Source organism: Cydia pomonella, chromosome 6 (genome assembly GCF_033807575.1).
Source record: "Cydia pomonella isolate Wapato2018A chromosome 6, ilCydPomo1, whole genome shotgun sequence".
Taxonomy (NCBI): Eukaryota; Metazoa; Arthropoda; class Insecta; order Lepidoptera; family Tortricidae; genus Cydia; species Cydia pomonella.
This window is the reverse complement of record NC_084708.1, coordinates 1,917,692-1,942,660: the sequence shown is the minus strand read 5'-3', so window position 1 is coordinate 1,942,660 and position 24,969 is coordinate 1,917,692. Positions and strand designations below refer to the sequence as shown.

At 36.9% G+C, this 24,969-nt stretch overlaps 2 protein-coding genes across 2 annotated transcripts; one reads left to right on the top strand and one right to left on the bottom strand.

Annotated features, from left to right (window-relative positions):
- Window positions 1–1,448: 1,448 nt before the first annotated feature.
- On the bottom strand, window positions 1,449–24,459 carry LOC133518616 (cysteine-rich protein 2-binding protein). The gene is made up of 15 exons (XM_061852288.1): window positions 24,151–24,459; window positions 23,264–23,401; window positions 22,439–22,587; window positions 21,282–21,374; window positions 19,561–19,681; window positions 18,989–19,070; window positions 18,227–18,364; window positions 16,880–16,972; window positions 14,788–14,969; window positions 6,954–7,041; window positions 5,386–5,576; window positions 4,613–4,731; window positions 3,757–3,929; window positions 3,279–3,359; window positions 1,449–1,559 (listed from the first exon to the last, which is right to left on the bottom strand). The coding sequence occupies exons 1-15, from the start codon at window positions 24,360–24,362 to the stop codon at window positions 1,467–1,469; spliced, it is 1,953 nt and encodes a 650-aa protein (XP_061708272.1). The 5' UTR covers window positions 24,363–24,459; the 3' UTR covers window positions 1,449–1,466.
- Window positions 1,553–2,882, top strand: LOC133518622 (transcriptional adapter 2A). Its single transcript, XM_061852295.1, has one exon. It carries the CDS (start codon window positions 1,569–1,571, stop codon window positions 2,865–2,867), a length of 1,299 nt encoding a protein of 432 aa, XP_061708279.1. The 5' UTR covers window positions 1,553–1,568; the 3' UTR covers window positions 2,868–2,882.
- Window positions 24,460–24,969: the final 510 nt, after the last annotated feature.

Genomic DNA, 24,969 nt, shown 5'->3' with positions numbered 1-24,969 from the left:
CACCAAAGTATTATTTGGCAAATATGTTATTCCGCAAATGTATCATTTTACAAAAAGTCACTTGACAAATAATCATTTAGTAAATAATACATTATTACAATATGTCAAAATACAAAGTATCAATTTTATATTTTTCATGTCACCTAGTAATATGTTTAGCAAATTTATACATTCACCAAACTTTGAGGGAATAATTCTGCATGGTTGCAATTTTCATCTGGGCCAGATTATTTTGAGATAAGTTACTTAGTTGCAAGACAAGCAAGCAATCGTTGCTTACATTTTTCGCGTTGTTAAAAAAAAAATAACCTCGAGCTTTGCTCCCGCCTTAGGCTTCTAACCTAACCTATCCGAGTCGGATTGCCCCGACAGGTCTGGCTCGCTTACAGTTTATTAGTACAGAAACACATGTCAAATAATACATTTTAGCAAACATTTTTTGACCAATGATAGATTTATTTGTTAACTTTGTTGTTAAATAATCATTTGTCAAAAAGTTCTGTTATGAAGTGAAATTTTATTAGTTAATTATTTGGTAATAAGAATAATTTGTCAAAAATATTGTTGTAAAAAAATGATTTGCTATATATAATTTTGCCAGTAGTTGGTTGCCAAGTGTCAATTTGCTAAACATCTTTTGGCCAAACGACAGGACACCAGTATTTACACCTAGCTAATTGCCTGGGTCACTTTTGATGCTGACTCAAAAACGCTGACTGTACAATTTACAAAAAGTTCCAGTTTGGATTAACAACAATATTGATTTGTTATTGAATACTTTCATACATTTCTCTTACAAGGCGATGAATAAAAACCACACAAGGGGAACTCTTGGCTTTGAATTCTATTTATTAAATCTCAAATTTTCTATGGGAGTTCAACCGTTCACGCCTACATTTTTTATATATGCCGCCTTTTCTACTGACAAAGTGGGACGTACCAGATTATACTAGCGCCATCTTCCCGGAGTCAGTGACAACATTTTGTAATATTCGAAAGTTAAAATTATATTGCAAAAGGTACCTACAACATCGTGTTTTATTTACTATAATTTTAGAAACCATAATAACACCTTAACCTTTTAACCGCCGTAGTCATAAGACGTACAATATCCAACTCATTTCACCGCAGTCTGATAAATAAGACAAATAAATTCGTACCAGGTACCGGCGGCAACACGAGCACGCGCGTTAAAAAATTCTAATCGGTTAAAAGGTTAAAGAATTAAGTCTACTCTGTTCCATGAAATCAAAATAATGAAGTTTAATTTTTTTTTTTATAATAGCAACACAGGTAATTCATCTGTCAGTTACACGTCAAAGTCGTCAATTAGTCACATTACATTAGTCAGCTGTCAATCAGTGGAAATAAATAGATTGTGTTTATTGATAGTGTATTGCATCGGGCGTGTTGTTTTTTCTCGAAAAACTATATAAAACACAGAGAAATCAGTAAAATACGTTTATTTATCTAGTAAGTCTTAGGAACAGTGCGTGGCGGCAACCTTTGTAGTCGATGTCATAGTATTTCTCGTAGAAATCCTGAATTAGCTCCTCCACCTGCGAACAATGATGTCGAATGATATTTTACTAACAAAATGCGCTGTTTGCGGGGAAAATGCTAACGAACCTTACATAGAATGCTGCGAATGCGACGCGAGTTTATGTACGAGCTGTTTCGCCACAGGACAAGAGGTGGGTGCACACAAAAATAACCACAAATACGCGGTTAGAAAAAACGACTTCCCGCTTTTCGACAATTGCAACTGGTCGTCTAAAGAAGAATGCAAGCTGTTGTCAGCCTTATCAACATATGGGTATGGTAATTGGGAGGAGATATCCAAAATGGTGCACAGTAGATCGAAATTGGAATGTCATGAGCATTACAAGAAATACTACATAGAGAATGTCCAGTATAAGGAGCTAAAATTGTTGCCGGAGACTGAACAGTCTTTATTTCCTAAGATAGTGACACCATATTTGTACAGTATGGATATTAGCACTAATCCACCGAGGAATAATCAGGGTGACCAGCATTTAGCCGGCTACAATGCATACCGGTCAGAATTCGAGCTTAGTTATGATCATAATGCGGAAAGCATATTCAATATTGAAGATACTTATTCCGATGATGAGAATGATGAATGTATGGATGCTCTAAAAGTGTCTTTAGTAAGTGCTTTAAATACTAGGTTAAAAGAAAGGCAAAGACGTTATGAAATAATACAGAATCATGGCTTGATCATGCCAAATAAACTCATATCATGGGTGCAGAGGTTTGATAGAATTCTAACACGACACAAGTCTGAACGGCTCTTGGCATTCATGCAGTTTATGACAGGTATGCAATTTGATGCATTTATGGAGTCACTCGGTGTGGAAGCTGAGCTGTTACAATGGATAACTAAACTAATAGAGTATAGAAGGAATGGGATCAGGACACTGAACTGTGCAAGGTTATATAAAGAATTAAAAAAGGAACATGACATAGTCATGAAAGAACAAAAATATAATACAATGATAATGCAAAGAAAGTTTGAGAGCCAGTCACCAGTGAAAATGAGTAGCAAAGTTTGCTTCACAAAAGATTTGCAAGTCAAAAAGTACAAGCGGCAAATGAATCCATTAGAAATCATTGATTTACCAGGATTCCTTCACCTGTCAGACTCTGAAAAGACTTTGTGTTCAAATCTGAGGTTGATTCCAAGGAACTACTTGGAAATCAAGGAGCAGCTGATTGCGGAGAACAATAAGTTAGGTTACCTGAGATTGCTGGATGCTAGACGGATAGTCAAGATAGATGTAAACAAAACTAGGAAGATATATGATTATCTTATTACTGAAGGCTTTATTTATAAACCATTGTGAATAAATATACTCTTTTATTTACATGATCCTACCTAATTAAAAGTTTAAACATTAAAGTCAATGTGGGGAATGTTGTTGTTGTCCTAAAGCACCCCAAAGGTGCAAAGCTTCACAAGCTCGCGCCACGCCTTCCTATCTTCAGCTCGCCTTCTGGCCTTGCTCCAGCTCAACCTGACCGCTCATAGCTCTCTTAGGACGGACCGTTGCCAAGAGTGTACAGGACGTCCGGAGCCACAGCTTCCATCCGGCGGTTTCCACGCGAAAGCTATGGTAGCATTATTCGTTTCCCCTCTTCGAATAGTATGTCCTATCCATTTCCATGGGTTTATTCATATGAGCTATTGTTTTTGTACTAATCTGCCAATATTTTTATAAACAAGATCTAACCCTAAAAGAACACGTCATACTCACTTTGAATCCAAATTTCTGATAGAGGAAGATGGAAGGATTCGTCGGCGACACATGCAGTGTGACATCCTTGCCTGTGCATGTCTGTAACAAATGTACTGTTACTTAGTTATGCTGGGCATTTTCACATTAACACAATACATCACATTTCTGTGTGTGATACCATACCATCATATTTCTGTGTGTGATACCATATCAGCATATTTCTGTGTGTGATACGATACAATCATATTTCTGTGTGTGATATCAGACCATCATATTTCTGTGTGTGATACAATACCCTCATATTTCTGTTTGTGATACCACACCATCATATTTCTGTGTGTGATACCATACTATCATATTTCTGTGTGATAAAATAAAAAATCGCAATAAAATATTGAGTATTGATACCATACCATCATATTTCTGTGTGTGATACCCTACCATCATATTTCTATGTGTGATACCATACCATCATATTTCTATGTGTTATACTGACCTGTAATAAGTGATATAACATGAAGGTCGCGATACCAGCCCTCCGCCACTCCGGCCGCACTAATATGAAGGAGATGTAAGCCACGTCGGCCGGCACTAAGAACGCGCAACCGATGATAAGTCGTTTGTATGTTACTACGCAGCTGAATTCTGGGTATTCCAGCGCTTCGGTCACTGAAAAAATACCACGAATTTGGTAAGTAAATTCTTATGAAGCCGATGGTCCTGGGTAAGGGCATTTGTTTGTGTGATGAGCACAGTTATTTGTTCCCGAGTCATGGGTGTTTTCTGTATGTATTTAAGTATTTGTATATTATATATATATATCGTTGTCTACCATATACCTACAATACAAGCCTTCTTGAGCTTATTGTAGGGCATAGTCAATTTGTGTAAGAATGTCCATTATTTATTTATTTATTATTGTAATAAAATTTTTTGTATCTATTGATGTGCACAAAGCTTAGGTACGGTAAGCCCCTTTAGAATTTAATAGGCAACAATTTGGTGTTGACGCACGTAGGAATAGTATATGAACGCGAGAGTCAGTTGGTAATGTATGAGTTTATATGAACTATGCCACTCAGAATCTATGCCGGGCCAGAAAAACTACGCACACAGATTAGCGACGGCCACTATGTGGTGTGGACGCACGTAGGAATAGTCTATGGAGGCGAGCGTCAGTTTGTAATGTATGTGTTTATATGGACTATGTCACTCACAATCTATGCCGGGCCAGAAGAACTGCGCACACAGATTGACGACGGCCACTATGTGGTATTGCCGCACGTATGAATAGTCTATGGACGCGAGCGTCAGTTTGTAATGTATGAGTTTATATGGACTATGTCACTCACAGTCTATGCCGGGCCAAAAGAACTGCGCACACAGATTGTTGACGGCCGCTATGTGGTGTGGACGCACGTAGGAATAGTCGATGGATGCGTGAGCCGGTAGTTTGTAATCTGGGACTTTTCTGTAACAAAAAATACATGAAAAATACACCATTTAAACCTAATAATCGCGTATAATTCGTTTAAGTTGTTTTATTTTAATGTTGAAATGAGACGTTGTAAACGAAAGTTAAATTCTCTCATCCTCTGCAATCTGCTACGCTAAACTGCTCAATACTCTGTATTTTTAGGTATTTAAATAAAAGTAAACAAACAATTTGTATATTTTCGGGCAATGATAACATTTATTGGATAACCAGGGAGCGTTCAAGTATTACGTCATCAAAAATCTCCAAAAATTGCGTTACGTCATACTTGAACGCTCCCCCAACCAAATCCAAAACCGCCTGGATCTGTCACTGAACGACCTGACTTTACGTTTACGTTACGAAAATACGTTTATTTCATTACTTTTTACAGCAGTTCATAGGTACAAATATGTATTAGGTAAATATGTAGGTAAGTAGTCCATCTTAGGTACAAGGTGTAGGTAAGTTATTTATCTCAAAAATGTGCAACAATTTGATTAACTTTAACCTACATTATTTGATCATGTAATGTTTTCATCTACTGGCTCAAGGAGCCATTTGAGGGTAGATTTTGATTACTTTCATTTAAATACCTAAGGATACAGAGATAGATAAAGCTCCTAGCTATAAAATTTCGTGTTTACGTACCTGTTGGCTTTTTTCAGCAGTTCATCAGTCAGTCTCAGCCACAAGGGCTTACTTTCAGTATCTCTTCTTATGAAAGGTTTGAGCAAGGCGTTGGTGTAGGCGGAGCGGAACGGCGACGGCTCGATGTGGGAGAGCACGGTCACCGCGTACGTTGTGTCCAGGATGGTGCCGCAGAGGTTGTCGTGGAGGTACTGGAATACAAAATAGTACATTACGATATAGTGCGAAAAATAGGAAATTCGAAACGAGTGGCGATAAATTAAAACACGACCGAAAGGAGTGTTTTAAATCGACACGAGTTGCGAATTACCTATTCGCACATGTATCGTACAACGTTTTACAGTACATATGGCCCTTTAAATGTTCGACACAGTAACGTAATATGCTACTTCTCGCACTAGTGCTATAAAGTAGCCCCATATGTACTGTAAAACATTTTTCTACTCATCGACTGTAATGGTTGAATTATGATTTCGTATACCAAACTGTAATTGGATACTTTTCATTTATGGGCTCCCAACTCAACTATAATATTCATTTCGAAACGGTTTAGTCAACTATAATGAAATTGACGAATAGCAGCTCGCCGCGGTCAAGAGGACGAAACAAAACGATAGCTCAAATTTATTATTTATTTTAGGTTGTATAGTAGAAAGAATCATAAGTCATTAACACACATGTGACACCCTTATTATAGCAACATCCATAGACTACAAAACGGTTGCTTGTAGTCTATAATAAATAAATAAATATTATAGGACATTATTACACAAATTGACTAAGTCCCACAGTAAGCTCAATAAGGCTTGTGTTGAGGGTACTTAGACAACGATATATATAATATATAAATATTTATAAATACTTAAATACATAGAAAACACCCATGACTCAGGAACAAATATCCATGCTCATCACACGAATAAATGCCCTTACCAGGATTTGAACCCGGGACCATCGGCTTCGTAGGCAGGGTCACTACCCACTAGGCCAGACCGGTCGTCTATGGATGTTGTCTCCATAGGCTACGGTGGCCAAAATCAAGAAAAAACTGCCTAAAAATAGAATTTAGCGCGAAGCAAGTACCAGGGCCTCATGAGTTACGAGAAGGTGTCGCCGACCACCGCCGGGCCCCGGCGGCCGGGGCGCGTACGAGTATGAAGGTATCGCGGCTGCTCGCGTATCTTAAATAACTGTATACTTTTGATTTGTTTATCTATAAAATTTTATTACTTTAAAGTATTATTTTTGTTGACTCGCAGAAAAAGTATTGTATACAATAGTGATATAATCAAGTTTTTCAATCTCGTGCCTTACTTAGGCAACTCAGCAGGCTTCGTTCGTACTGTAAAGCTCTCTATTATATTACGATTGCATAAATACTATTGAAATAAAGGAACTATGGTGATATTAACTGCCTAGGCTGTGACACGAACTCGTGATTCAGGGATATCAGCCCGCCCCTCTACCAGCTAAGCTACTGAGCCTGACTCGTTGACAGCGAATGTAGCCACGAATATCCCAATAATTTGATGAAACCAAGAATACCAAGTACGTATGTATGTACGTACCGATCTCTGGAACCTGTCGAGCACTCGTTCCACGCTAGTGACAGCTTGAACCTCTTCTGGCACTTGGCCTGACAGCACTTTAACAGCCCTGTCAAAATAAATGAGATGTTATATCGAATACATTGAGATAATGTCCTATAATATTTATTATTTATTTATATCAGTCTAATCGATCTGTCATTTAAGTACAGTCAGCATCAATAGTAGCGGATGAAACAACGCGCCAAAAGTATCTGACATCCGAGGTAACTTTTCCAAATATAGATAAATTTCTAAAATTCACATTCAAAAGTATATCTTTTTACAGTCTTAGTTGTTCTATATTAAAGACATCACTTTTTGTTAAGCTGTTACAGAATGGTAGATACTTATGAAGCGTTATTTGATCCGTTACTTTTGATGCTGACTGTATAGTTTCTATTTTCCTCCGTGAGCTTCTACGGATTATCGTCTTATCTATTGTTTAAAAACCGCAAAGGCGCGTGCCGCTATGAAAAAATGGTCGGGCCGCATAGGTAGCGTTTATTGAATTACTACTCTATTGAGCACGGAATAAGATTCATTATGAACTAATACAGAATTCTAACAGAATAGCTGTCTGATCTCTATCGGTGCGTCTAAGGTAGGCGACTAAACGCTCTCAAACCAGCTTAACTTGTGACACTGCGATCCGAAACAAAGATACGTATTCGAAGACCTCGCTTGCACTGGTAAGGCGAGCGCACGGCTAGCTAGCGCCAAGGAAGCAATGTTATGTTTCTCGAAGAGCAGGTAAAAAACAGGGCCGGATTTTCACACAAATATATTTGGGTGGTTTTACGTTCTTTAATTTAAAGAGATAAAACATAACACTATTTAAATAGTAGGTACACATCTAACAGAATGGGTTTGTGTAATTACAATAATAACGAGATATACTCATACGTACAATATTGTGTAGCTATATATAACTTTATAAATAAATGCCCTTACCAGGATTTGAACCCGGGACCATCAGCTTCGTAGGCAGGGTCACTACCCACTAGGCCAAACCGGTCGTCAACCGGTGGTCGGTAATGTTAATTTATTCATTCAAGATAACAATGATCTTATTTTGTTAGTACAGTCTTAAAAATAATAATAATATAAATTTGTATAACTAAATGTTTTACTAAATGTTGTAGTCTATTATAAAATTATATCTTTATTTTTATGTATTATAATATATAGGTATATATTTAAAACTATTTTAAAATTGTTTTCTGTGATGTTACCTACAGTCGAATAACGCTAACTCTTCAGACTTCTAACAAACTGACACTGTTTGTATGGTTTGCTTGAAAGAGTTAGCGTGATTTGACTCTAAACGATATGCATATTTTGTTTTATATTTATTTATTTATTTATTTTATGCATACACTATTATGTATATGTTACTTATTTTTTTGTTGACTCATAATATAAATTTGTATAAATGTTTTACTAAATGTGTACTCTATTGTAAATAATATCTTTATTTTAGTGTACATAATTATAACATATAGGTCTATTTTAACATTAGTAGTACGGGATTGTTAAATGGATATACATATTTATTACTATTTTACCATTGTTTTATTGTTTATTTAAAATTAGCCTGTTTAAAGTTTAAAATTAGCAAACAACTGTTTAAACAGTTGATTATAAAAATGAGTATATCTCGTTATTATTGTAATTACACAAACCCATTCTGTTAGATGTGTGCCTACTATTTAAATAGTGTTATGTTTTATCTCTTTAAATTAAAGAACGTAAAACCACCCAAATATATTGGTGTGAAAATCCGGCCCTGTTTTTTACCTGCTCTTCGAGAAACATAACATTGCTTCCTTGGCGCTAGCTAGCCGTGCGCTCGCCTTACCAGTGCAAGCGAGGTCTTCGAATACGTATCTTTGTTTCGGATCGCAGTGTCACAAGTTAAGCTGGTTTGAGAGCGTTTAGTCGCCTACCTTAGACGCACCAATAGAGATCAGACAGCTATTCTGTTAGAATTCTGTATTAGTTCGTAATGAATGTTATTCCGTGCTCAATAGAGTAGTAATTCAATAAACGCTACCTATGCGGCCCGACCATTTTTTCATAGGGGCACGCGCCTTTGCGGTTTTTAAACAATAGATAAGACGATAATCCGTAGAAGCTCACGGAGAAAAATACAAACTATACCATCAAAGAGATTTTGAAATAGAGGTGGATTGTCAATATAAACTTTGGAGCCACAATTCAATTCAATTCAATTCAAATATACTTTATTCATGTAGGCCTAGCAACAAGCACTTATGAATAGTAAGACAGTATTACATATAATTATCTTAATCTAATTATCAGAGCAATTTATTGATGTTGTAAATATTATTCCATATATAATACTAATGAATATAATTCATAGATCAAATTTAATACTAAAACTTTCACAAAATACAGTCATACAAAAAAAATGTATAAAAAATACTTGTCTAGATTGTTTCTAGAATAAATTCTAAATGTCAAACAAATATAATAAAAACAACAAAGGAAATACATGCATTGGAATATATCCATTTCATCATCATTATTCAAATATAATAAATAATTAATCATTTCGAATCACAATTAATCCCACGTTGTTTTATCATTCATGTAGTCTTGTGTGGTATAATAAGCTTTAGAAATAAGTTTACGCTTTACATGATTCTTAAATTTATTAATTGGTAACTCAGTAATATGGTTTGGAAGTTTATTATAAAATCTCACACAATTACCCATGAATGATTTTTTAATTTTATGGAGCCGAGTGAAGGGCACGGCGAGCTTATGTTTATTTCTAGTATTAATATTATGAATGTCACAATTTTTCTTAAAATCGGCAATATTTTTATGCACATACAGAATATTCTCATAAATGTATTGACAGTGCACTGTCATGATGTCAATTTCCTTAAATTTATCTCTCAGTGAGTCTCTATGGTTCAATTTATATATTGCTCGAATAGCCCTCTTCTGCAGAACAAAAATGGTATTTATCTCTGAAGCACCACCCCACAGTAAAATACCATATGACATAATGCTATGGAAGTAACTAAAATATACTAATCGAGCTGTTTTGACATCAGTTAACTGACGGATTTTGCTTACTGCAAAAGCTGCAGAACTCAGTCTATTCGAAAGAGTAGCAATATGGGGACCCCACTGGAGTTTAGAATCTAAAGTTATACCAAGAAAAACTGTACTATCAACTAGTTCCAATTCCTCATCCTTCACAATGACACTTGTTTGTACATGCCTTACATTACTAGTGACAAACTTAATACATTTAGTCTTATTCTCATTTAACAATAAATTATTAACATTGAACCAATTTACTACTTTAGAAATAGCATCGTTTACATCATTGTAAGCTTGTTGCTGTCGTTTGACTTTGAAAATAAGTGAAGTGTCGTCTGCAAACAATACTATATCATGGTGGGTCTTTACAAGGAATGGCAAGTCATTTATGTAGATAAGGAACAGGAAAGGTCCCAATATTGACCCCTGTGGTACACCCATAGAGACCAATGACCCCGGTGATCGCTGTCCATTCACATCGACCCTTTGTATTCTACCATTTAAGTAGGACTTAAGTAAATCCAGTGCCGCTCCTCTAACTCCATAATAGTGTAGTTTCCTGATTAATGTTTCATGACAAACGCAGTCGAAGGCCTTAGACAAATCACAGAAGATACCTATAGCATCTCGTGACTCCTCCCAGGCATCGAAGATATGCTTAATTAGCTCAACACCAGCATCGGTTGTCGAGCGACCCCGTGTAAAACCAAACTGCTTATTATGCATTAAATTATTGACGTTAAAATGTCGTACTAATTGAGAAAGAATTAATTTTTCAAAAATCTTACTGAACGTTGGTAGCACAGATATCGGTCTAAAGTTAGTGGGGTCAGAGTTGCTACCCGATTTAAATAAAGGAGTTATTTTACTATGTTTCATTAAATCAGGAAACTCGCCGCAATCAACACTGTTGTTAAATATAATTACTAAGTCAGGCGCTATAATTTCTGCTAAGGATTTGACAGCATGGACAGAGACTCCCCAGAGGTCATTCGTTTTTTTGACATTAACCGAATTAAACGCCTTTACTACATCGGAGGTACAAACACGTTCAAAATGAAAATCTCCACAACACTCTGGAGCGTTATCTTTTAATAGAGTAACAGCAGATGAGGGTGATGAATTTAAATCCTTAGTTGTGAAAACTGGTACGTCAGTGAAAAAAATTTCAAATTCTGTAGCTACTTCTAAATTGGAATCTATAATTTTGTTATCAATATTTAGTTTAAAATCATTCACTCTGTGTTTCGAGCGACCAGTCTCCACATTGATTACTTTCCAGGTTGCTTTAATAATGTTGGTACTATTTTTTATTCTTTGACTTAGATAATTTCGCTTAGCTATATGACAATCTATTTTAAACTTTTTCGAATATTGCTTGACATGTTCTTTAAATTCATCACTCGTGTTAAACCGCCGTTCCTCATACAAGGCATACAGTGCACGTCTTCGTTGATGTAAGTCCGCAGTAGCCCACTCACTAAAAACTGATGCACCACTAACTACGACCGATTTTGAAGTAAATATCGCATTATAATGATCCATAAAAGTGTGAAAGAATGAATTATACATACTATTTGGACCCATATCGGAAGACAAAAAGGGTAGCGCCTGAACTAAACTTTGCTTCATTCTTTCTACGCGGTCCGAGGTTACTGGTACAAAAGTTATTTGTTTTCTCAAGGTATTTTTCCTTAATGTCTCAAATACCATTAATTGACCTAAGTGGTCTGATTCTAAATTACTGATAACTTTTTTAGTAATAGGAACAATATCAGTGAAAATATTATCTATACAGGTTGCACTAGTAGCAGTCACTCTAGTAGGCTCCATAAACATGTGGTTGAGATTACCAGATTTGAATAGATTCAACAATCTACAAGACATTGTTGAATTCTCCAAAATATTTACATTAAAGTCGCCGCATATAAATAATTTTTTACTAGAAGATGATATTTTAAGTAGCACAGAATCCATTACACTTTCAAATATTTCAAAATTACTTAATGGCGGCCTATACACACAGACAACAATAAATTGCTCCAATTCTACTGCACTTAGTTCTATAGTCCGTTCAACAGACATGGATACAATATCCTTACGTTCCTTAAATTTTAACTGACTATTTAATATAATTAACGACCCACCATGTATGGAACTAATTCTGGTGAACGAACTTCCCACCTGATGATTATTAAATTGAGGCATTAATTCATTATTTGTTAACCAATGTTCAGTAATACATAAAATATCAACATAAAAATCGTTCATAAAAAGTTCAATCTGTAAATCTTTTCCTCTAATACATTGAATGTTTTGATGCACCAGGTGGATATACTTTCCATGTTTACAGTATTTTTCATTATATTTATTTAAAACTAAATTGCCAGAGACAGAATCTTTTGTCTTAACAGCTAGTTTAAATCATTGGTTATGACTGGAACCAATTCCAAGCTCACACTGGGCTGCTCAATAGGAGCAGAGTTGTCTGCCAAATTCTTGGCAGAAATGTCAAGTAAATAGGATAGCGATAAAGCTATTTGTCTCTTGTAATAATTTGAAAGGTAACACTTACCTTTAGTCAAAAACACCATAGGCATATGGTATTTACTAACAAATTTGTTAGTGTCAATTATGATAAACTTACTACTATATGTACAAAGATTATATAGAGATATATTCAACTTATGTCTAATGTTATTTTCTGCCTCTGACATTTGCTCACAATAGGGGAATGTGAAAATAATAATTTCATGCACTGCAAGTGAATTTAACTGTTCAAAGTATTTAAGTAAATTATTTTTGTTCACATTTCCCCTATTACCCATAAGAATTAGCAGTGTTGTCTTAGAATTAATATTACTGTCATTTAAAATTTGTTTTAAGATATTTTCAAAGCTACTGTGAGGCAGACAATTGCTGATTGTACTAAGTCCCTTTAGGTGATAGTTTAAAAATGAGCTCATATTGCTCCCAATTTCATCACAATACATAATAATATTAGGTTTAGGTGTGCTTTGTTGTGGAGTGTGGAAGGAGCTATTATCATTTATTTGCTGTTGTGGTAAACTGTCACACAGGCTTGGATCGAGTACACTGGTCAACAAATGTCCAGTCGCTTGCTTACATGCACATGACTGGGCATTGGTCAGCGACTCAAACCGCTCTGAATTGTGCTTAATCTGGGATATTAAATCATCCATGGCTAAAGAATATTCATTAATCACCTTTTTCGAACTCTCATTTATTGTTTCTAGGGATTGTATAGAATCCTCCAAACTCTGAACTTTTGATTTTAAAATCTGTGTGTCAGTTTCATACTGTAGTTTACTATGTTGTAATTGAACAGAATACAAGTCTAACTTATCCACTAAATTAACATTAATTTTACAAAATCTCAATTTCTTAAAAAACAATTTATTCATTTTTGATAATCTCTGGTTTTTTTTAATCATTCTATTTAATTTAATATATTTTTTGAGTTTGTTTCCGCTGCAATTTACTAGTCTTGTGGTGGATTCATTGATTAAATCTATACTAACAACAGGGTTTTCAATTGGAGCGGCAACCAACTGTGAGTTGGGCCGGACCAGTTCCTCGAATAAGTTTTGAGTGTGTGCCGCTGCAGCAATATTTTGGGCCTCCTGTAGCTCGTAGATTTGCTCGTGGGCGTCGTGCAGTGCTCTCTCTAATGAGTTGATGTCTGTCAAGGCCTGTTCATATGCTGCACTACACTCAGTAAACTTGTCAACCGTCTCCTGGAGCCGGGCCCGCTCTGAATTTACATCATTGTAAACATTTTCTAAAGAACATAGTTCCTTCTTTAACTTCTCTATACTATTAAGTGATAATAATAGTTCCTTTTCACAGTAAATTTACTGCCATCTTTAGACACACGATTAAAACTTTTAGAACGCCATTTGACTTTCAGCCTTATTCTTTCACTGATATGTGTTAAATTTGCTAAACATCAAAAAGTGGCGCCATCTTACCGGGCTTCGGCTTAAGGTTGTGGCGCCATCGCTCGGAACGATGCCGTCATAACTTTGGTCTTTGATCTATAAGATGTCGCCACTTATCGTCAAATGGCATTCTAAAAGTTTTAATCATGTGTAAAAGATGGCCGTAAATTTACTGTGGCTACAAAGTTTTCTTTGACAATTTTTTTTTATGGTAGAGGAGGTAAACGAGCAGACGGATCACCTGATGGTAAGCGATTACCGCCGCCCATGGACACCTGCAACACCAGAGGGTTTGTAAATTCGTTGCCGGCCTTTAAGATGGGAGTACGCTCTTCTCTTGAAGGTCGTATCGGTCCGGAAATACCGCAGGCGACAGTTCATTCCACAGTTTAGCAATCCACCTCTATTTCAAATTTTCTTTGCTTTACACACAGAACGCCACATATTAGCATCTGGGATGTATAAATAAAGTTTAACTTATTGTTAGTCTTACTGACGACGACCAGTTTGGCCTAGTGGGTAGTGACCCTGCCTACGAAGCTGATGGTCCCGGGTTCAAATCCTGGTAAGGGCATCTATTTGTGTGATGAGCATGGATATTTGTTCCTGAGTCATGGGTGTTATCTATGTATTTAAGTATTTATAGATATTTATATATTATATATATCGTTGTCTAAGTACCCTCAACACAAGCCTTATTGAGCTTACTGTGGGACTTAGTAAATTTGTGTAATAATGTCCTATAATATTTATTTATTATTATTTATTATTACTTATCCATATCGAAGACCGGCAGCCTCTTATGTCTTTTGAGACGGCGAAGGGCCAGTTTGGCCCTTAGTCTGTGGAGATGGGCCCTTTTCCTGGGGTCCTTCACTTTGGGGATCAGGTTCTCAACTTGTTTGAGCAGTTGGACCTCTTCGTATTGTGTTAGCTCGACTAGGTCTTTTTGTATCTGGAATAGGGGGTATTACTGAAATGTTCTACCGCCAGAGTAGCACTCACTTATCGTAACCCATAGAGTATGGAGTGTGGAATTAAGAGGAGTGACATCTCTTATGGTAGAACTGTTTTTTTTTTTTTTTTTTTTTTTTTATTATTATATATATTTGGGAAACAAACAGGCAAAAACAACACATATAGTTAATCAGATAACACATTCATAAGCCAAACAGTTTCCACTAATGAATAATAATATAAAATAAATATGTTGCTCAGAAATTAATATTAATATTAAAACATGCAAAACTCAAATAACACTAACTGTTGAAAACAATATTAACAAATTGGCAAGTATGCTGAAATATAGTAACTAATCAATATTATTATTAGCTGTACATTTTATTGCAGAAACAAACTGCTGTAATGATAAATGGAATATATCAATATCAGAAAATTTTTCATTATAAGTTCTACACGCTCTAGCTAAGAACTTATTTCTTGCATATGTAGTACGACCAAAGTTAATTGCAAATAGGCTTGTGGAGCGAGTTCGCCGATCAGGACATCGAATTGGAATTTTAGACAAAAGATTGGGAGAATCAATAAGGCCATGTATGATTTTGAACAAAAATATCTGATCTAAAATGACTGTTGCAAAAGTGTCCAGCTGTCAGCTATAAATAATAGTTCCAAATCTCTCCAGAGTAGCGCTAGAGTAGCTAAGAACCTAGGCGCTATTGACGGAGTGAAGTACGCTGTCTATGACTTGTTTTTTTTGTTGAAGTATTCTAGGTATTGTAGCGCCACCTATTTAAGGTTTTTAGATGACACTTTTTACTTACATGGAGATTTATTTCCTTACCTCCACCTTCCGTACCATAGAGTAACTTATACTGTGCCTTCAACTGTTTTTGACAAGTTTTCACAGATAATAAAATATGACATTGATGTATCAAAGCGTCTTGTTTACAATTTTACGAAATTTAGTTGTCTGCTTCGAGCAACACCGGCTTCCGACACGTCGGAAGGGAGAAGCCTAAGTGATATCTCACCGAACAAATCATTCTCCATTTTTTGCGGGGGAAACGTGCACACAGTCGCACTTCTCACTCACTACATACACAATCTGTTATGACGACACAAATACATAGAAAATGACACGTCAAAGACAAATCTTGCACACCTCGATCTCTTTTTGTGTACGGACGAGTCACAACATGCACCGCCATAGGTACAGTTGTACCTATGTTTCGGCAGACGGGAAATAGTATGAATGCCGTCTCCCTTCCCGATGTTGCTCGAAGGTTGTCTGCCTTTATCGCCCGAATAGGTACGCAAGAGTAATAACGAAATTTTGTTTTTCTTGTGTCGTGGTAGACCCTCGTATTGTGATGGATTGCGGTAGTGGTGCCCCCTACGCAGAATTGCGCGTAATATTTCCTATTGGACAAAAACCTTGATGGTCGTGTTTATGTATTATGAATATTGCGATCCTCCTTATGTTTGTGATCAGCACGGCTACGTGAATTCGATCGCATTCCCTCTTTATCGCACCAAAACATCATTCCTGAGATGGACTGCGATGGAGTTTACGCAGTCGTTAACATAAACGTCCAGTGTCAACTCGTGGTACGGCTACAGTAGTCCGGGATTTTTCCGAACATCTCGACTTTTAGCTTTAGCTATGGAATATGGTCAAAATCCCAAAATTAGGATACTATAAATAGATTTTTTTTATGTGATCCGAGTTTTCACTCGGAAATATTGGAATATCCACTTTGTTACGTTTTTATTTATTTATTATCTCGCAGTACATTTCTAAAACTTTCTTTTATTTCAAATAAATATTTGTAAATTTGATCAAATATGTGGTGGGTCATAAATGAACTTACCTCATAATTTGTGGGTCTTAAATGAACTTACCTCATATTTTTCTTGCTCGACCCACGGCAAATCCAAGCTATTCGGCTGTTTAGAAAACATCGACTCCCTCGCCAGTTCTCGCCTCTCCTCAACCTTAAACATAAAGTTTATCAATATACTTAATATAGTTGGTCAAACCAATTTGTCAGTAAATAAGAACAATAAAAACTATACTCATCCTTTTCTTTTGGATGCTAGTACTAGTGTAAGACAAAGATAGTATGACTCCCTCTGTCTATGATTGAAATGAGATAGCCCTTTGACAAACTATATATAATATACAATGATGAGGCTTATGATAACAAAACAAGCAAAAAAAAAAGAAAAAAGAAAGAAAAAGAGAGGTATGGGCAATGTGAATGTCATCTTGCCTTGTGTGGTAGGGCACGGCACAGCGGATATCATTCCAGATCTAGAGCAGAGCCCAACTGGGGAAGTACCTCCACCTTACTGAAAACAGCAGCCAAATAACACTAGACCCTACTCATAGTGTTGTGTTCCTGCCGGTGAGTAAGGTTGCCAGAGCTCAACGAGGGGGGTGGGGTTAGGGTCGGCAACGCGCATGTAACTCCTCTGGAGTTGCAGGTGTACATAGGCTACGGAGACTGCTTACCATCAGGCAGGCCGTATGCTTGTTTGCCACCGACGTAGTATAAAAAATAAAACCTTTTGAAACCCTGTTATTACTGATGTCTCTTCTTCCTCCTGCCCTTATCCCACGTTATGTGGGGTCGGCACAACATGTTCTTCTCCTCCATTCTCCTCTATCTTTCGTCACCTCAGCACTCACTCCTTTCTTTCTCATATCCTCTTTCACACAATCCATCCATCGTTTTTTTGGGTCTACCATCCGCTCTCCGTCCATCAACATTCATTCCTAACATTCTTTTTCCTATATGGCATTCATCCCTCCTCATCACCTCCTGTTATTACTGATGTACTTACCCGATTACGGATTTGCCTACCTGATTACGTATTCACTCAGTTGTGATTTGTCGGGTTACTCGGGTCTGTGCAGTCCACGTCGTAAAAGAGCGTCTGGTGGATTATTTTAACCTACCCTCTTATTCTCGGGTTTAACTTCAGGCTCGGGTCTGTGTGACACTGCGCGAGTCCGTGTAGTATTAAAGCATCTGGTGATATTATCTTGACCTACCTTCTACTTTTTGTGCTTGTCTTCAGGTTCCGGTTGGTCGGGTTACTCGGGTTATAAGTCGTATGAGAGCGTCTGGTGGACTATTTCGACCTACCTTCTTCTAGGATTTGTCTTCAGGCTCGGGTTGATCGGGTTTTTCTTGCTTGCATTGCGTGTCGTATTAGAGTATCTGGTGGACTATTTTGGCTAACCTTCTTTTTCTCGGGTTTTTCCTCAGGCTCGGGTGGCTCGGGCTGCGGCTCGGGTCTGTATGGGGAGACGCTGCGAGAGTCCGAATCGTAGTAGATCGTCTGATGCGCAGGGAGGGAGTGCACGCTTGATGAGTCGCTCTAGAAATATAGGATAAATTGTAGATTTGATGTTTGCTTATTTAATATTAAGTTGCGGAATGTTTTAAAAAGTACATTTCGGGAAACTTCACAAAAATACATTGAAAATTTCGTTCCCCATTAAACATTTTGAGAGGGTTTTCGGTATAGAAAATTTCACAAGTTCTTTATACTTTTCTACTTCTTTCCAATTTTTAGTGTATTTTCCCCATTTTTTTTTTAAATACATTCAGACTTGTTTTTGTTTTGCTTAGTTGCCTGGCTTAGCAACCTCAAGGCTACACTCTGATTGCCCTCAATATAATGCCATACGATTAAATAAACTTGTTTTAACATGGGCGCAGGGAGGTCCCACCTAAGTCTCCGGACATATCAACTCACCCCCCCCAACAAAACCGAACACCGCACACAGAAAACCGCAGCCAAATAACACTGGACCCTACTCTGTGTTCCTGCCGGTGAGCAAGGTTGCCAGAGCTCAACGAGGATGCGGAGTGTTAGGGTCGGCAACGCGCATGTAACTCGTCTGGAGTCGCAGGCGAACATAGGCTACGGAGACTGCTTACCATCAGGCGGGCCGTATGCTTGTTTGCCACCGAAGTAATATTTAAAAAAATGTATTACCGGGGGTACGTAGCGCTGTACGAAGTCGAGCCGCGCGTCATCCGAGCACGATCCTTCGGTAGCCTCCTCTACCACCGACTGCCTGCTCCAAGCAAATAAAAAATGATTAAGAGGTCATTCAAAAATATAAAATTATTAGAGGTCATCCATTAATTACGTCACACGAATTTCTAGGAATTTTGACCCCTCCCCTTGTCACACGTGGTCACATTTGGCAACCCCCCCTGGTGTGACGTCACATTTTTCGAATGAGGTGTTATCAATATTTTATCAAAATATTTTATAGTATATAATAGCAATTTTATAACGCAAAACCGTTCCAAAAACTACTTTAAATTTACAATGAATAAAAAAATTAAAAAGATTCGGTTCCTGATGATGTTAAAGTGACGTCACAAAATTTGTGACTCCCCCTCCCCCTTTGTCACAACATATCACATTTTTTTGACCCCCTCCCTCCCCCTAAACGACCCCTAATACATTTTTTTACACATGCTGACACAATTCACTGCTCGTTTGTCACCCTTATTGGAACGACATAAAGTCTAAAATGGTCAGTTGCGTTGCTGTACCTGGAGTCAGATTCGAGTTGGTCGTAGAAACTGGTCCCGTAGTCGAGGTCTAATTTACGTTGCTTGGCCGGCCTCTCGATGAGGAGCTGAGGTTCCTCGGTTCTTAGGTATTCTTTGTAGCCTAAAACAAAGAATACTTATAAAATAAGTTTTTGGCAAAAAATTAAAAAAATTGGTCTTAGCTTTTATCGCTGACTGTACTTTTCTTTCCACAGGCAACTAATACTCATCATGACAATTCTCTAGAAACCCCAAACACAATTAGGTTGGGTTTTATCACAGAGTTCCTATGGCCACCTCTTGTCTCCATCATCAGATCAGCTCAATGGTACCATAATATTGCATTGGCACCCGACTTACATATGTATGAAAATTTTCAGCTCAATCGGAAACCGGGAAGTGGATCAAATTTTACTTGCAAGATTTGATTAGAAACAGACAACGGTCAGGTGAAAGTAAATAAAAGCTTGTAAATAGTTATTAAGGCATAATCAAGTCATAACACATGTTACCAGCAAAAAGAAGAATTTAAGTAAGTATATTAGGTACTTCTTATAAAAATCTGATTTGAAAAGTAATTTTACCAAAATAGTATATATTATACAATCGTAATACACCGTGTTTTTTTTTATTTCCGTTAATTTCAAGGGTGCATTCCTGAGCTTAAATTAAGTAACTTTCTCAAAGACACCGGTATTCTAATTAATTCCATTTCGGAGATAATTTTTTTTTTCTTATAAGGCCCTTACGAGCGTGTACACTTGGCTTAGGGCCTCTTTACATATTGATTAGTGTTTAGTATGAGTTAATACATTTGCTACAAAACGTAAGTACTAAGTATCTCGGACAATTGATGTTCGAAATGACATTGATATGTTTCACAGTTTTCAAATGTTTGGTTAAGTTCAACGTAATGCCCGTGTTACAACAACGCTATATGCAACATTTAATTACTTTTTACAAAAATAAGTGCGACAGGAGTACAGGACACTACAAGGTACGTGGTGCCTTTTGAGCTCCCACTATGCTTAAGGTTCGTGCATAGTGCAGTGAGTATTATGAAGTATACTTATGTACGGAAACATAATTTAGTCTCTTGTTTCACAAATAACTATTGATATGACGACCGGTCTGGCCTAGTGGGTAGTGACCCTGCCTATGAAGCCGATGGTCCCGGGTTCAAATCCTGGTAAGGGCATTTATTCGTGTGATGAGCATGGATATTTGTTACTGAGTCATGGGTGTTTTCTATGTATTTAAGTATTTATAAAATATTTTTACAGTACATATGGGGCTACTTTATAGCACTAGTGCGAGAAGTAGCATATTATGTTACTGTGTCGAACATTTAAAGGGCCATATGTACTGTAAAACGTTGTACGATACATGTGCGAATAGGTAATTCGCAACTCGTGTCGATTTAAAACACTCCCTTCGGTCGTGTTTTAATTTATCGCCACTCGTTTCGAATTTCCTATTTTTCGCACTTGTATCGTAATGTACTAATATATTATATATATCGTTGTCTAAGTACCCTCAACACAAGCCTTATTGAGCTTACTGTGGGACTTAGTCAATTTGTGTATTAATGTCCTATAATATTTATTTATTTTTATGTGTCACATCATATTTTCTTCATTTTGTTTAAATAAACGCTTTTTAAACAAAAAATAATCGTTTAAAACACATTACTACTAGTATTATATGATCTGTGACATTACCCATTTCGATGACCTTCTCAGAGAACACCGTAATGTCTAGAGCCACCTGCCCTCGAGGCCTTCCTTTTGGTTTGTCTCTGGCTAATTCCTGGACTGAAAAAAAAATCATCATTTGTTTCTTTCGTCTGTCACTAAATTTCAAAACCTGTAACAAATTACGCAATATTTTGAAGAGATGAGTCCAGTTATTGTTAGTAGAAAACATAACTATTCAAATGTCACCGACTGCAGTAGCATCAATACTCAAACGTCAATGACCCACAAAACTTAATTTGAGTGATACAAGTCCAAGACAGGTATAGTTGTTAGCTTTGTAGCTGGCCCGCAACGGCTTATCGTTTGTCTATTGTTAACTAAAACCGCGCGTGCCACTACCTGCAAGAAAAAGGGTCATATAATTCTAATTGGCACCTGAGCGCGGGCTAGTCCAACGCTAAAAAAATCAGTGTAGATGCGCTCTCCGATAACGCGCCTTTGTTCCGCATATCAAGGACACATTTTAGACTGGTTCGGTAACGTTCGACTCGCCGGCATTCAGTACCCGTATAGGGACCACACAAGAATTCACAAATCATTTTTCCATTTGTTCATTTTGAATCTTATTTCAGTTACCATAGGAGTTCTAATTAAATAACCGCTCAAAGTTACCCGGCCCTTTTTTTGCAGGTAAGTGGCACGCGCGGTTTTAGTTAACATTAGACAAAGGATAAGCCGGGCCAGCTAGAAAACTAACAATTATATAAGTATTACTTTTTGGGTTGGCTTGAAGAGCCGCAATGGGGATGTTGCCTGTATTTAATTAGTACATTGTGCAACAAGGGGAGTAAGTGACGTCCAAGTGAAATTTTGGATACGAGGATGGTAATTCGTCGCGGAAGACAGGCAAAAATGGAGAGAGTTGGAGGAGGCCTACACTCGAAGAGGGGTCCAAATGAAATAAATAAATAGTAGCAAAACTTCTAATGTAAGAAAGGGAAATTTGGAAATAAAGGCTTTTTTATTTTTATTACATGATAATTATATTCATGTTATAAGCAATCTAACTTAAGAAAAATAACGAAAATATTAGCTAATATAAAAACATACTACAGAAAAGTAGTGTGCAATGCATGCATAGAGCAGTGGATGCATGCGAAAATTATGTATGTGTATCTTACTGATATGTGAAGCGACAGCTGGAGAGAATGCATGCTGCAACTGCCACCAGCCCGTCTCCCCTAATATGGCTGAGCCGGAGCGAAAGATGATATTGCTGTACACTGAGAGGGAGCCAGCTATAGTGCCTACCCAGTTCTTTTTCTGTTTGCTGAAAACATAACCAGAAAATATTTTAAATCCATATACTGACATTACTCCATTGGGGTCATCCATTAATTAGATCACACGTTTAGCGGGAGGGAGCAAAAATATTTTGATAAAATATTAATTTAAAAAAACCTTATAATACCTAATTTGATTTGCCGATTTCGTTGAATACAAAATTGCCAAAAATATGACGTCACACCTGGGGGGGGGATTGCCAATATGGCAAGGAGGAGGGGTCAAAAAACGTAGAAATTCGTGTGACGTAAATAATGGATGGCCCCCATTAAGGCAAGGCTGGGAAACCAGTTAAATTTCCAAACCGTTAATATGTACTTGGCGCAAGACTTTTAATTTTGGTTTTGTTGGTAGAACCGTTGTTTCAAACCGGTTTTTACGAGAGCATTTCCATAAAGTTCTTGTCAAATTAACCAGTTTAGATAAAAACAGGTTTCGTCTGATGTTGGTGTCTTTATGTGGCCAGCCGGCCGTCTTGTTTATTAAGGTTATGATAAAGTTGTTAACATGTTCGCATTTTTATGAGAGTTCAGAGCAAAACCGAAACAAATTATACCTTTTATTCTGCTGTAATGCAAATATGTAATAGCACAAACATTGGAAGAAAATATTTAAAATTTTATGTTTGTGACTTATTGAACCAAAAAATTAATTGTACTTACAATTGTGGATCAAACAGTATGCCCCAGTTACGGTCAATGAAGGAACAGATGTGTGTCTTGTAGTGGAAGAATCCGTGGTTGCTGATGCCGTATGCATTAGTGGTTAGATGGTGTAGCGTCAGCAGGATCACACTCACCCTGATGAACAAATTAAATAGTTTAATATAAGAAGCTACTGGTATTTAAAAAAAAAGACAAATCATTTCGAGAAAAGGTAAGTAGTGCCCTTGCACTTGGCTTTGCTCGTCTTGGCGGGAGCACTACCGTGACCCCAGATACTAAGTAACAAAATAAAACCATCAGGAAACCAAGGTTTATTTAAATGCATTTATAATTAATATGTAGCTAGAAGATAACAGCTCAAATCATACCACTAACAAAGTACTTGTTTATACAGGACTATCACCGTATTTAAATATTGCGTCCCATATTTTTACCTGTCCTGTTCTTGTCCCGTATATCAATATTACTGTAGAATACGGCGAATAAGGATGATATTTGCATGTATCTTTATACAAGTAATCTGTCAAAGCTTCCTTATGGCAAGCGACAAAGTGGGACTTTTTGCTTGGATACAACACAAATGGTCACAATCTCTGTTTAACCACATTATTTCTATACCTATGTTGAGTTAAAGCTAAGGGCTCCATTGTCCCGTATCCTAGTTATGGGAATTTTATATTATTTATTAGCACTTCTTCACTCACTGTCACTTTCCTTCTTCAGTCACTTTCCATCTGGCTTTATTTTGTGTGTTATAGATGAAATAGATTAATTATTACGTGGAATTCGTTGTTCTGTAGAGTGGCGCGTAGTTAAAAATGGTTTATCCCAACTAGTAGTGGCTAATCGAGTTGGGACAGAAAAACACTTGGAAATGTCCTTACCATGGAAATCTGTTCCTTGAAAACACTTCCTTATTATTCGGAGAGCATTCCCCACAAGTGAAATCGAAGAAAACATCGCAAGCTAAGTCTCCCGGCGTACCTTGCCGTCGTAAACAAGTCAAATGTACGAAACATATACAAGTATCACAGATCAGGCCGGGCCGGTATTGCTTGTTCTCTGGCTCGTTGCAATACTTGCAAATTGTTGTCATTATGCGTAAGAAATATTATAATAAAGTTATATGATTTGATTTGTTGTTTCGCGATGAAAACCGATATTGCTTTGGGTCTCAATAACATAACCTTAAAATTGCGCTGTCAACCTGTCAATGTCATTAAAATATGCGTTTCGATAATGCATGATGCGTATACTTTGCACAGCGACCTTGTCAGTAAAAATAAAAAGGCGGCAAATTAAAATAATGGCGAAGAGCTGACTTCCCATATGGTTGCCTAAAAAGTATAATAATATATTGGTTGTCAGGTTGTCGCTGAGATACAAGATGGCGAAGACGTTTCGTTAATATTTTTTTGTGTTTTGCTCATTAATGTTGTTTAGTAAGACTGATAGCTTATTATGCAGTGAACCATCTTGGAAGTATGCAGCTAATGAAAAACTAATCTTGAAACGCGTTTAACCATGTTTTAATCAACAACCGGAAATCCATCGTGGATTTTATTAAAGTCCAGCTATCTCTTTACTAAAAGCAACTACCGAACAACGTCATGCTCTCAGAGTACACTTAAAAACTGACTTAAAAGCATAGATATATGAGATTCAACTTAAAAGTTATTACTTGGTCAGTAGAAAAAAAGCGG

Excerpts from the sequence above, each read along its gene's own strand:
- LOC133518622 (XM_061852295.1), top strand. The coding sequence starts at position 1,569 with ATGATGTCGAATGATATTTTACTAACAAAATGCGCTGTTTGCGGGGAA.
- LOC133518616 (XM_061852288.1), bottom strand. The coding sequence starts at position 24,362 with ATGACAACAATTTGCAAGTATTGCAACGAGCCAGAGAACAAGCAATAC. Across the intron at positions 22,588-23,263 it reads ATACTGTTTGATCCACAATT|CAAACAGAAAAAGAACTGGG; the intron begins GTAAGTACAATT and ends TTATGTTTTCAG. Across the intron at positions 14,970-16,879 it reads TCGAGCAAGAAAAATATGAG|ATACAAAAAGACCTAGTCGA; the intron begins GTAAGTTCATTT and ends CCCCTATTCCAG.